The 13,457-nt window shown below is 43.3% G+C and overlaps 1 protein-coding gene across 3 annotated transcripts; it reads right to left on the bottom strand.

The window, feature by feature from the left end:
* Positions 1-1,246: 1,246 nt before the first annotated feature.
* mdm2 (MDM2 proto-oncogene) lies at positions 1,247-13,041 on the bottom strand. Of its 3 annotated transcripts, none has more exons than XM_063192702.1 (13): positions 12,511-13,041; positions 10,655-10,714; positions 10,458-10,532; positions 8,971-9,104; positions 7,894-7,952; positions 7,656-7,714; positions 7,401-7,458; positions 5,129-5,292; positions 4,678-4,836; positions 4,128-4,199; positions 3,558-3,821; positions 3,030-3,139; positions 1,247-2,471 (listed from the first exon to the last, which is right to left on the bottom strand). In XM_063192702.1, the coding sequence occupies exons 2-13, from the start codon at positions 10,709-10,711 to the stop codon at positions 2,222-2,224; spliced, it is 1,461 nt and encodes a 486-aa protein (XP_063048772.1). In that variant the 5' UTR covers positions 10,712-10,714; positions 12,511-13,041; the 3' UTR covers positions 1,247-2,221. The 3 variants fall into 3 exon arrangements, with proteins under 3 accessions (XP_063048772.1, XP_063048773.1, XP_063048771.1); XM_063192703.1 differs by lacking the exon at positions 12,511-13,041 and adding an exon at positions 12,406-12,463; XM_063192701.1 differs by lacking the exon at positions 12,511-13,041 and adding an exon at positions 10,840-10,972.
* Positions 13,042-13,457: the final 416 nt, after the last annotated feature.

Genomic DNA, 13,457 nt, shown 5'->3' with positions numbered 1-13,457 from the left:
TGTTAATTCCCTGTCCATAAATGGGTGGTACCCGATCAACCCAGTCCTAAGGAGGGGGGGCCCGCACATGTCCAAGGGGGGCTGGATGAAATGAGCCCTCCTGTCCCAACCCCTTTTCCCTTAGGGGTCTCGTGTACGAGGTAGCATAGAACACCACTATGGCAGGTAAATGATAATAACAAAAATGATTTCATTCATACAGAGGTAACTTTAAAGGTTTTTTTTTTTTTACTGAAGTGCTCGAGTATGGCAACCTTTAAATACTCCCTGTGATTCAAGTTGTAGAGATAAAGTGCACCATCAAACAGACAGGAGGAGTTTGGAAGTTCCCCACCTGGTGAAGAGGTTCTTGTCACGCATTTCTGTTGCCACGTCGACCACCAATAACAGTCTGGCTCCAGCGGTGCTCAGTTCGGTGGGGCACTGACAGGAGTGGGAATGCTGCAGCGCTGATGATGGCCTCTGAAAATGATGAGCACACTGGAGAGTCAGTAGCATTAGGTTGTATCGGGTCATTGATTGCAGTGACATCTGAAGTAGTTGCATTAAGACGCAAGAAACAAATCAACTTTTCTTTCAGCTGTAAAATGCTGTTCCCAAGATAATTTCAGTGGTCCCATTAAATCTGGACATTTTAAACAGCACTTTGGAATTTAATTTGTGACTGTCCCCTTCCACTTGTGCAAGCGGACTACTACTATGTTCATTTGGTCAAATGAGACCGTGTGTGTTTTCACTTCACCTGCCAACCTGCGGAGCGACTGGTAGGTCGGATAGGCGACTGTGCACATAGATTGACATATTGACTTGCCTTGTTATGGCGTGTACCAGGAGCACATGCAAAGGACTTTGATTGAAGACCTTTTATTGTGCTTTGTTGTGCATTTACTGTAAAAAGTAAAGGAAAGAAAATACTGTAGTTTTCCTTTATTGGGGCACCCCTTATGTCTGCCATGTTTATTACGAGCAGATGGTATCACCAGCAGACCACATCACCCAACTGCATTCACACAACAAAGCAAACTTTGGTTCTTGAAAGGGGATAAGCCTCTTAAGTATATAGAAAAGGCCTTTTGCAGAGATGAAGTAGACCTTTGGACCTGATATTCAATGTTTACTGTTGTGTAGTCATAGCTTGCAGCAGCAGTTTATGCTCCCCAAATTTCCCAGACGCCAAAAAGAATACCTTCACCAACCATAAATTCATTTTCAGCGTGGCAGTCACAAAAGCTGAACAAAGACTAACTCAAACTGTAAATAAATTATTGTTTTTACTACGCAGAATGTATGACAAAAAGTTCAGTGCACGTTAGCAGAATTCCTCCTACATGGCTACATTCAATACATAGACATTAATGAATAAAATGCAATACAATGCCAAAAAACAATGATGAACCTGGTGGGAAAAAACATACCAGGAGGGGTGCTTTTATACTCTTGCGACATAATGCATCCAATAACCTGCATACCATGTTAAATAATAAGAATATAATAAAAAAAAACACCATCACCCCATACATTTTTTAAAACAATGTGAAATAGTCATCTCCATACACACACACCGTGCTACATTTGCCCTCTCCAGAACCTAAAACCTCCACCACTAAAGTGCTCAGAGTTCTCTCAAGAGAGAAAAGGATTTGGATTAGTAGCAATAATGTCTTGCTTGCCTATGTGTACGTGTGTTAATGCATTGTTTGCCTCAGTCTGTGTGCGCTTGTGTGTGTGTCTGAGTATATGTATGAGTTGCCTGGGAGGGGGTCTACACAGGACAGGCCGAGACATGCACATCCTGAGCAGTTAATGAAAAGTGGCTTCCAAGCAACCACAAAGGACTGCTCTACCAACAAAGACTTAATGACAAAAAGCCCATCAGTTTCCAGGCTGTCAGATCCACACGGTACAGCAAAGCACCACTCCACCCCACTCTCCTAAACACCACCTTTAAATCCATCTTACAATATTTAGATAGCAAAATATTACAATATTTTTTAGATAATGTTACAATATTTAGATACCTTAGCATCACCACCTTGTGAGAACATTTACCTCGCTTTATTTTATTTACATTTATTTTAAACTGAGAACATAAACCTTCAAAACAAAAAAATAATATTTTTAAAGCAAAAGATTTAAATTAAAAAAACAAAAACTATTTACAATGTGCCAGAGGTAAGAGAGAGAGTGTGTGTATGTGTGTGTGTGTGTGTGTAAGCAGGCCTCAGCTAACATATGTTAGCACTACACTTTGAATGGGCTCTCTGCAGACAGGACAGAGTTTGTTGCGATTCTTCAACTTCTTGGCGCAGGTGTAGCAGGCCATGAGGTGGCCGGTGCGGCCGTGCACGATGCAGCCGTTCTTGGGGCGGCTCTGGCAGATGACGCAGGGCTCCAGGCAGCTGGCGGGCAGGCAGGCCTCCGCACTGTTGAAGCGCTCCAGCTCTGGCACCTCCTCCTGGCTGGAGGCCAACCTGACACACAAGAAAAGGTTAGTTTACAAATATTTTGTACAGCACATTCCATCATAGCATATAGGCTCCAACTCCATATCTAACCTCCCGTCCTCTGCTTTGGCTTGTGGCCTTGTGCCTCGCTGATGCCTCAGCTCCATGGGAAAAATAATAACGCTACCCTGCCTTCAGAGAAACTTTTGGGGGGATTTTCCCATTCAATATACTGATAGCAAATGTGAGCATGACCTTTGAATTAGGCTATCGCGAAATATTGAATAACTTAAAACTTCTATTGTCAATGACATTTTGCCTCGCCCCACAAGGCCACAAGCAAAAGGAGAGGATGGGAGGGAGGTACGCTATTGAGTTGGACCCATAGATAGAGGCAGCTCAATGTCCTTCACAAATTCAAAAGCATTATAACACAGATCGTATTTCACACTATCAGCAAACATTTAATAATTTTATTGCCACCGTTTTTGCTCAGCACACACACACACACACGCGCGCACGTGCGCGCACACACACACGCGCACACACACACACACACACACACACAGCGTCAGAGAGACCAACCTGCTGGTGGATGCAGAGGAGGTGGAGGGCTGCGAACAGGCCGAGGTCTGGGAGTCGGGGAGGCAGGAGGCCGGAGAGCCAAGTGCACAGGACTCGTCTACCTCTTTCTCCTTTAAAACATCAAAAGCAAAGCCGACGTCATTATCAGTTCACTAAGTAACATCAAGCATTGCAAAAGAGGATGTACGCAATGTTCCACCAAACACCAAATCCATGCAACTTAAAATGTGCAGCTCAAGAGAAAACCAACAACCTAATGAGCCAAAAAAGTTAACAGAATCAGCATTGTTAAAAAAAACAATTGTTTAGCAAATAATAATGAGTTAAAAAAAACCTTTGTTTAAGGTAAATTTGCTGAACTGCTGCATCTGAGAAAAGTTGAGTTGCACAGATGTCTTCCTCTGTCTTAGTTATTTTTCTTTTTTCTTCATTAAAAAAAAACACATGCACTCACACACACGCACACACAAACCATTCGAAACACAGTGAATAACACGGATATCAACGATAAACCGATGGTAGACATACGGTAGCATCCTTGGTGGGCGGAGAGCGAGGGGTGGAGGAGCGTTTTCCGTCGGGCACGTCCAGGCCTTCATCGCTACAGTCCACTGGCTGCAATTTTGATGCCAGGGGCTTGGAGTCCGGGCTGGCCTCGGCAGCAGGCGTGTCGGTGGGTGTTGCCGTGCCGTCGCCTTTGGGGAGCCAATCATCCCGCAGCATCCAGCAGCGCCTGCAGTTGCGTGGCAGCGGCGGGTTCAATTCCTCACACTTGGGGCAGTTCCAGTAATCCTGATGAACAGCAATGAATATTAATTGAATTGAAAAGAATCAATTGAATATTAAACTATATTTTGGCAACATATTAAAAGATGAACATACAATTGTCTTTCATTTTTTTCAGTTGGCTATGGGAGGGCATTTTACCATAAGATAGTGGATGATGATATAGTGGATGTGGATGACTATATACTCATCACAAATAGAAATACATTCTACTGAACAAAACAAAAGCAGCACACGCGCCATAAACATCAAATGACTGAAAATTCTAAACCAGAAGATAATGTTGTATATGTATATGAAATTAACACGTACAGCTTCTGAAATCTCTGTGTCCTCATCAAACGAGTCTTCATCCTCGGCTTCAAAAATGGTGACCTCGTAGACCTAAGCAGTGAGAGAGGGGTGAGGGAAAGACAGATATGGACGGAGAGTGAGACAAGGCCTCTTGGACTTCTTGGCATAACCAGACTTTCACGAGGATTGTGACTGGCAAAGCCAAGATAATAAACAGAGCACATTTTGTTACTGGAGCGTTCTACAGTGGTTTCATTACGTGAATTATAAATTGTGAGTGTTAATGGGATTATGATATGAAATGCAAAAAGGCGGCAGAGAGAGAGCAAGAGCGAACCTGAGACAGACCAGAAGAGAGCGAGAGATATAGGGCTTTCCAGTGAGAGCAAGAGACACAGAGAGGAATAAAGAGACGGAGAGAGAAAGGTCGAGGCAGAGCGAGACCTGGTATGAGGAGTGAGACATCCAGACATGAATGCTGGATAACTGATACAGTGTGGGTGTGATAGGAGGACGCTTTAGATGGCCCAGCTACGAGTGTGTGTGGTGGTGAGGTGCAGTTTGAGACCTCGTCCTCGTCAGACACGGAGGCCTCGTCGCGTTCGCTGTAGGTGTCAGAGTCGATGGACTCCACCTCGAATTCCACGCTGAACCTGTCTGCGTCCGCGTCAGAGTCCTCGCTTGCGCTGTCATCTGTGTCATCGTGAGTATTAGAAATACCTACTTCCTGTGGGAGGAGAAGGGAAAACACGGTCAGTACACTGTTTTTATATGCATTTATGCCTGCATACATGTCAATACAAGACACAAGAAACCAGATGTTTTATTGTCATATAAGTAATAAGTTGTGTGCTCAAGTAAAGAAATTACATATAAATAAGTATTACAAGACAGTAATACAGTATTAGAGTAATACAGTATTGTTGAAAAAGAAGAAACCCCACACACACACACACACACACACACACACACACACACACACACACACACACACACACACACAATATAAAACCACTCACAGTGTTACTGTGGGAGTCCGAAGACTCACTGCTGCTGCTTCTCCTGTTGCCGCGGAGACCGCCAATCACGCACCAGGACAGGCTGTCGTCAAACGTCAACGAGAGGCTATCGGACTTGTGGCGCTTCCGTCGCTCCTGGGGCTCGTCCTCGGTGGTGGACCCAGCTACAGAGAGGAGGAGGAGGGGGTAAAGAATAAAAATGCCATTTGAAAAGTTGCTGCAGAGAGAAAAACAGAACATGAAGACACACAAACAATCTTTTCTGCCACACACTAGCAATCCCATTTCTGCCTGATGAAGGTCTAGCAATAAGATCAATAAGCTTGACGAAGACTTGAAGCGCACAGATTGTGCTCTTAAATTCAAAAGATGTCAAATATTTGCCACTAGGCTGTTATCTTCATCTCAGATGTTCTTTCATATGGTTAATGAGGTTCTCAAATATCTGGCATTACACTTGTGTCAGCCTCACAGCTCACAACTTCGGTCACTTACTTATTTCTAGAGATGTGTTACAGTAAAAACATTTGAGCGTTTCATCGCATTCTCAACAACTGTGCCATGACCGATGTATTGGGAGATTGATAGCATTGGGCAGGGAGCCTCTGTGTGTGTGTGTGTGTGTGTGTGTGTGTGTGTGTGTGTGTGTGTGTGTGTGTACGCGCGCGCACACACCAGCAGCCTGCCTGGGATTCCTGTTTTTTTCTTCATTTCCATTCTAAAATAACAACATATTTTCATCTATGCCCATCAGTACATCAGTAGTCCATCTGTGGTGGAGGCATCATCCCTCAGCCCTTGTGTTGAACACTGTTGTCATTGTGAGGCACATATGGGGCCAAAGAAAGGCCTCCATTGTGGAAGGCAAGTCATCTGAACATGCTCAGCTCTGCTCTCCTGCTCAGGGCAAAGTGTCCTCAAAGACTAATACGTAACCGCCAGGCATATGGCAAGAGAGGGGCGACAACTTCTGTGGAAAGATCTGTGCCAGCATCATCACGAGCAGACACACGGGGGGGTTCCCCATCAAATATGGGTGTTGGGAGGGAGAAAATGAGAAACTGTTGAGGGAAGATGGACCCATCTGTTTTCGCATTCCACTTTCAACAAGCCCAATTCGCCACGGTTCTCTATGGCTACTCCACGCTCATATTTCAATTCTGCACACATTATGCAAGTCGACTTCCCCTCCGATAGTCTACAGCTGAGTAAATGGACACACAGCAGTGATGTCAGTTGGTGAGCACACCATTTCACTTCAGCAGGATCAGCAATTTTGCACTGGTCAACACCAATTACACAGCTCATTTAACCCAGGACATATGCCAGTGATGTAGTAGCACACTTACGTAGGTGGAAATTATGAGAGCTTACCGGTACATAACTAAGGGAGCTTAGGCAAAAAGAGTCCAAGCATCTTGATGCATACTTAGGCCAAATGGCTAGACTTCAGCTGCCATTATGAGTCGATATGGCAATACGACACATGTCCTCTCAATTTTTAATACTTCATTCACTTTAGCTCATGTTACATCGACTAATAAGCCTATTCAAATCAATCTAATTCCTCTACTCTTTCTCTGTGGTCTCTTGCCATGGTGTGGTCCCGTCTCTATGGAGAAAACAATCAAGACCCCCCCCACTTGACATCCAGATTGCAAATGGGTGAAGGGCCTTTGAATTAAGCTTTTGCAAGATCATGAAAACGCCAATCAGCAATGGCGTTGAGTCTCACGTCACATGATAGGTGAATTGGCGAATAGAAGACCAACTAAAAGACAACGGCATCCATAGCGCAGGTTTTAGGTGATGCAGCTTGGGTATCACCTAAACCAAAACCTGCTTCTCTGAGATGATGTGACGGCAGAGTTTCATCAGGAGAACTTTATTTCAGCTGTGTTTGCTCTTCATGAACATTCAATTGGTACACAAGTGGCCCATCATGCTGTTGCCATGGGGACATGGCCCTTACAGTAGGAACTTTTGGAACCAATCTATCAGGGCTAAGTGTGTGCTTGTGCTTTGGAGTAGGACTTTCTGCATGCGTGTTCGCAAGGCAGTTGCCGGCTGTAGCCAAGCTCGGGACAGTCATCCAAAAGGCCTCCCCACCTAGGACAACTGACCCTTCTTTGTCCCTGTTGGAATTCCTGTATGTTTGTGTCAACAGCAACTTCGAGCCCCATTTCATGTTCAGTGAATGTTCATGTTCATGTTCAGCCCCATTTCATGTACATGATCCAGTGTGTGTGTGTGTGTGTGTGTGCGTGCTTACTAGGATCACTGCTTCGTCTTCTTCTACGAGATGAGGTAGTTGCATTTGAATCGGAATCCTGGAAGACAAAGGAGACTCTTACACCTAACTGCAGATGGACAGCTTGTAACACTATGAAGAGCCATTTCAGCTAGTAGCCATAATCTTGTTTTTTGCATGCACACATCTCATGCGATTATAAAAATACTTTCTTTTCTTTGAACACCCACACAGTCACAAAGGGTTAATTATAAGACAATTGACACATTTATTTACCTCTGACGTTCCCGCTGATTCGCTCTGGCTGTAAGATTGAGATAATACAGGTTGCGACTCTAGAGAAGATGAAAAAAAAGACATTACTACAGGCAATTAAGTCATTTAGAGGAATTTCAAGAAGCTACCGAACTTACAGGCGGATATAACAACAGTACATTTGCATTGAAAACTCAGTAAAATGCAAATAATACAAAAAATATTACTGTATACAGAGACATATTCAAGGGGTTTATACCTGTGGTTACTGGTTGTCTCACTGCAATTAGATTCTTTAAGACCATCGCAAACAGTACTCTGAAAGGCAAATGAACAGCTATGGTCAGAACATTGCCAGAGGTTTCGGTTTCACTCTGAATGCTCCTAATTTGGTTATCTTCTCCAAAAAGAGATAAGCAGCAAGAGATACACAGACAGGCATGACGTCATCATACCAGCTCACTGCGTCCTTTTTTAATAGGAAAGTCAATCGACTTCATACTCTTAAACGCACCTACTGTATGCAAATGGCAATAGCTCTAATTCAATCATGTTTGGAAAATACTTATATGAACATTTAAACCCAGAGGCCGACAAAAAAGGTTGAGACAGTAAAAAGTCCTGCCGTGTATTCCTTCTGCCTGTGCACACAACATCCAACTAAGACTAAATACCACATCTATCCAAAATTAGCTGGATGAGGGAAATTGTTGTCAAATATGTGACAGAACTTCTATGTGGTCAACCCAGTATCATCTTATGCATGAACCACCCATATAGTAATACCACCCAGCTCTTTTGCTTCCAAAACACCTTTTGTTTACACTCACAGCTGACTGAGCTAAGAGTTAGGCATGTGATGGTGGCAGCCAGGCATGTCTGGGGCAGAGACGCAGAGAGAGAGACAGCTGTGCGCAGCGAGAGAGCGAGAGAGCACCTGCCCAGTGCAGCCCTCTACGCTATGGCTCCACCCCAATCATCCCAAGGGAAATAACCAGACCAGCTGTTTCCTCTAACCAACACATGCTCTTGTGGGAGTGTGAAGGGGTGAGTGAAAGAGATTACAGGTGTTCTTACTAAAAATGACGGGCATTCAATTTTCGCAAAATAGGTGCGTGTGTAGGGTGCGATTTGCAGGAAAAACCAGAAGAGGAGGATACGTTTTAGAGCTTAAACACTGTAAATGAAGTTACATTCAACCACGATAAAAATCATGTAGAAAAAGTCAAACAGGCTTAGGATTACAATCATGTGGGATAAATCCCCCCATAGAAATGGCACCCTGTGTGTGTGTGTGAGATGACTGCGAGTGTGCCAGTGTGTGTGTGAATTATACCGTGGTTCTTTGACGGAGAATGTGTCGACCCCCAGTACGGACCCGAGAGCGTCTCCTCCGCAGTGCACTATGTGCTGCTGCTGCTGGTCGTACAGCTGCTTGCTACTGATGTACTTACCCAAGTACAGCATCACCTGGAAGCACACAAATGATTGAATAAGTAAGACAAATTAACAAATCAATAAGTGAACAAAAAACAATAAACAAACAATAACAATAAACAAAACAAAAAACAAGCAAATAAACAAACAATAAAGACAAATACATTTATCAAGAACCAAAACAATCAAGCAAATACACAAACAAAACCAAAAAAAATCCTTGCTTCTATATACAGTTTAACATCTTGTATATATGCTGTACTGAGGGTGTGGGTCGGGAGTATCATATATCTAGCCTAGTTCTCTCCATTCATCCTATGGCAGAATCGGGAACAAAGTTGGCTTTATACTTCTCCTATGCCTGAGAATTGGACCACAGATTACCTTACTGCGCATCATAAATCAGATAAATACTATTCTCAGATCGATGGACAGACATAATTTAAATCAAACCGACAAGGAAGTGCAAGTTCCAGCAGCCTTGAAACACAATCCCAATCACCCTAACCATTTGTCTTCATACTACCACAAAGCCCACAAACACTAGAACGGACAACAACCAATTATGAAGCAGCCACTGAAGCAGCCATTACTTTTTCATTATCTCTGCTGTCAGTCTAGTGTGGAGAATACCCAGAGCTGGTCACAGATGAGTAAGACATTCCACAGACTGTCTGTGGCAGCGCAGACACAGCCTGTCCACGTATCTACTGCGGCTTTAGGATGACTAATACTTCCTCAGTAACTCATACCAGCTTCACTTAAGCCCAAAAACCCACGACAGTCAACCATCTGCTCCTATTCAAACAAATGCAATAGTCTGAAACCGCTAGGTACACGTCCACTTTACAAGGACACTGGCTGATTCTGGGGCACCAAATGATGCTTGCTGTGCCGTGGTGTTTAAAAGCCCTGGCTGCAAAATTACAGAGGGCTTTGCCCAGGCAAAGCCTTGAATAATCCTAAATGCAAAAACACCACAGGTCACAAGAACATGCAGATATGAGACTGGTTTGGCAACACAAACAACCCTGAGCGTAGGAAACATGAGAAGTGCTTATTTTTAAACCTGAATCTCAAGGGAAGGACACTTTACCTATACCCAGTTAGTGATCTTTTACCAACATGAGGCATTGACAAAGTTAACCTCAAACAGGCTTTTAACCAAAAGCGTTGCATAGATACATTTAAACAAGCAAGGGTATATGCAAGAGTCTTCTGAAGAAAACCCATATTGTATATGAGCAATTCCTAAAGCTTAAGTTGTCTACTGCTTTCAGGAGAAAACAGAGCTCAGACATGATTGAGATCATGGCTTAAGCTGGAGATTCTCCTGGTTTCTGTATGAACAGCAGATGAGCAATGAACACTTGTCCTGAGACTCACCTCTTTGATGGTGAATATGTTCTTCACTGCACCAGCCTCCTTCAGTAACTTCTGCAGCTGCATGTTTGGTCGCACCTCAAGACACAAATAAGCATTTTTTTTTTAATTATTAACATTATTTTAAAAATCTATTCCACAACACAACAACACTGGACACAATCAGTTTGAAATATGATTTTATTATTGCCTTTACTCACCAACTTTTCATTGTCAGTGGTACTGCTACTTTGGCTACTACTGCAACTGTCTGCCATAATCTGTTCAAAAAGAAAACATAAAAGGAAGGGGGAAGAGAAAATTGCATCACATTAATACATTAACATATAAAAGTTATTCATACAAAAAAAAATGACTGAACATAGTACATTGAACAACAACTCACCTTTATAAATATAATTTCAGATGCTATATTACATACAACATAAATACAACTATACATAAAGTGCTGTCAGCTCTGATGTGCTTGTTGTGGGAACCCCTCTCAGGCCGGCTCCCTGTTTAAATAGACTCGGAGAGGCATGTCAGGACTAGAGCTCTGGCTGCTCTCTACCATTGGGCGGTGTAGCCAGTGAGCTACAGGCATACAGTGGGTGCAGGCCAGGGAAGGGCTTGATTGGGTTGCGTTTGACATTTCAAAGCGTGACTGTGCGCTGGAGGGTGAGTCACCCAGTGGCGAGGAGAGGAAACGCACCCGGGCAGCTCAGGGCGGGCTGCCTTGACGTACATGCCCGGGCATGTCCCATTCCGACAACACCGACGCGTGCAGTTTTTATTGTGTAACCAAACATAAATAGGGTTTTGACTGGGGGGGGTAGGGGGGGGGGGGAAATAAAAAACCGCAAGGACAGGGCGTCTATCTGACCGCTTCTCCAAACAAAGCTCGGGCAAGTCCACCAGAACAGCTGACATGCCGGGACCATTTGGACTTATGTTGGATGTTTGGGTTGACAAGCCATAAGAAGATGTTCTTTCTACAAGATTACAAGAATATTATGCTTTAACATTGCCCATTTCCATACATGCAAAGGAGCCAAGGGAACATTCAGTCTTTGGATTTCATTACACTCGTTTCCTGACATGATAGCTGGCTGTCAGTGTTCAAAATGTTTTCGAATAAATAGTAGGCCTATCAGATATTATCATTATCAAATATGTATTGCATTTGAGTTGCAATTTAAGTCTGAAATACGGATTCAAATTCACGAAATAAACATAAAAATAGTTAGGCTATATAAACCTTCGCAACAGTATACACTGCCGCAAGTGAATTTACATGGAGAAATCCAAAATCCATACTGACATCTCAAGTTAATTCAATTTCAGACAATCTCAACAGTACACTCACTGGATTCCATTGAGGAATGGATCGCTCAGTTTCAAGTGCATGCAGCACCAAATATTCTTTTAATTCAGAATGGACCGACTCTGGCTGCACTTTTTTCTAGCTGCATTTTAATGTGATGCTATGTAGTCAAACCAAGCGCACCTAAATGTTATGTAGTCTAGCTGTGTAGTACATGCCATTGTTTACCTTTCCGGCCGCCTACAGAACTTTATGTACGAGTAGAAGTTAGCCCAAGCCAAGCGGCGCCCAAACTGCTGCCAACTGCTACAGTGTAGGCTACTCCATGACAGAACCGACCAGCAATCAAACCAGATAGCCTATAATAATAACCTTTCAACAGTTAACGTTAAACCTAGAACCACAACACATCACAACAACTGACACCCCAATCTTACATGAAGTTCATCTCTCTGCAGACAGAAGAGGACTGTTTTTGGAGAAATTACCAAAGACATGCTAACTGGAATTTACCGCCATCGTGGACGATTTTCTGGGACCGTGTTTTTAGGAAAGCCCGTGGCTTCGAGGCCTTACCACATTGCATGAGCCGAAACCTTCAAGTACGTCTACAACTCTTGGTATTGAACACTGGCATGAACTTACACAGCAGATGTCATGTCTCTGCACTGTGACAAAGTGCTTGAACCATTACCTACAACGCTAATATTTTAAAACCACTGCAATATCTCGCAAGCTAATTCCACTTACCTTTCAGACACACAGCTTTTCAGCAAGGCGCGTGAAAGTGTCTTTGCTGCCCCCAAACGGTTGTTGATTTCAAATTTTAAATGCACGTGCGGTCAATTCGAAAGCAAAAGGTAGGCCCATACAAAATACCGTAGGCAGGTAAAAGGTCAATTATGGTCGGGAAAATTTGTCCCACTGCTAGTGTCCAGAGTAGACAGTGGTGTCTGAGTGGTGGGCCCTTATATACAGCACACAGTGTTGTTAAACTTTGCAGGATGTGTCATGGTCTTCATTGATCACCACAACCATCATTATGCCAATAGAAACTAACAGACATTCAACACTAATGGCAAGTCATTTGCATGCTATTGTTTTGACTGGGAAGAACCCTCACTCTCCAATCGAAAGAAACCTATTAAATAAATATTTAGTCTACAAATTGGCCAGTTTAAAAGACATGCTTAATTTATTTTGTAGTAAATTACACACATAGGCAGGGTGACACAGTCCTTGAGTCCCCTACATGTCTCAACATCTTACTGGGCAGGACCTGCTGGACTCAATTACTGGAAACCATTTGTCACTAGTGTCACATTCACACCACAGGTCATTCTTTGTGTGTGTGTGTGCGTGTGTGCGTGTGTGTGTGTGTGTGTGTGTGTGTGTGTGTGTGTGTGTGTGTGTGTGTGTACACGTGTGTAACCCTTCTTTGCATCTGCACTTGTTGCTCTGTATATTTCCTGTTCACTTTGTATCTGCCAGCGATGTTGGCTATGATTAGTGATTCTCTTTTGAAAGTCGCTTTGGTTATAAAGCGTCTGCCACATGCAATGTAATGTAATGTAGTGTGTGTGTGCGTGTGCGTGTTGGAAAATAGCATGCCAAGAGAATAGGCATTTGTTCATTTCCCTGAGGTTGCTTTCAGTCACGAAATTTTCACCTCTCTCCAACGCCGATTGATTATAGTT

Source organism: Engraulis encrasicolus, unplaced genomic scaffold, assembly GCF_034702125.1.
Source record: "Engraulis encrasicolus isolate BLACKSEA-1 unplaced genomic scaffold, IST_EnEncr_1.0 scaffold_198_np1212, whole genome shotgun sequence".
NCBI lineage: Eukaryota > Metazoa > Chordata > Actinopteri > Clupeiformes > Engraulidae > Engraulis > Engraulis encrasicolus.
This window is presented reverse-complemented; position numbering and strand designations above follow the sequence as displayed.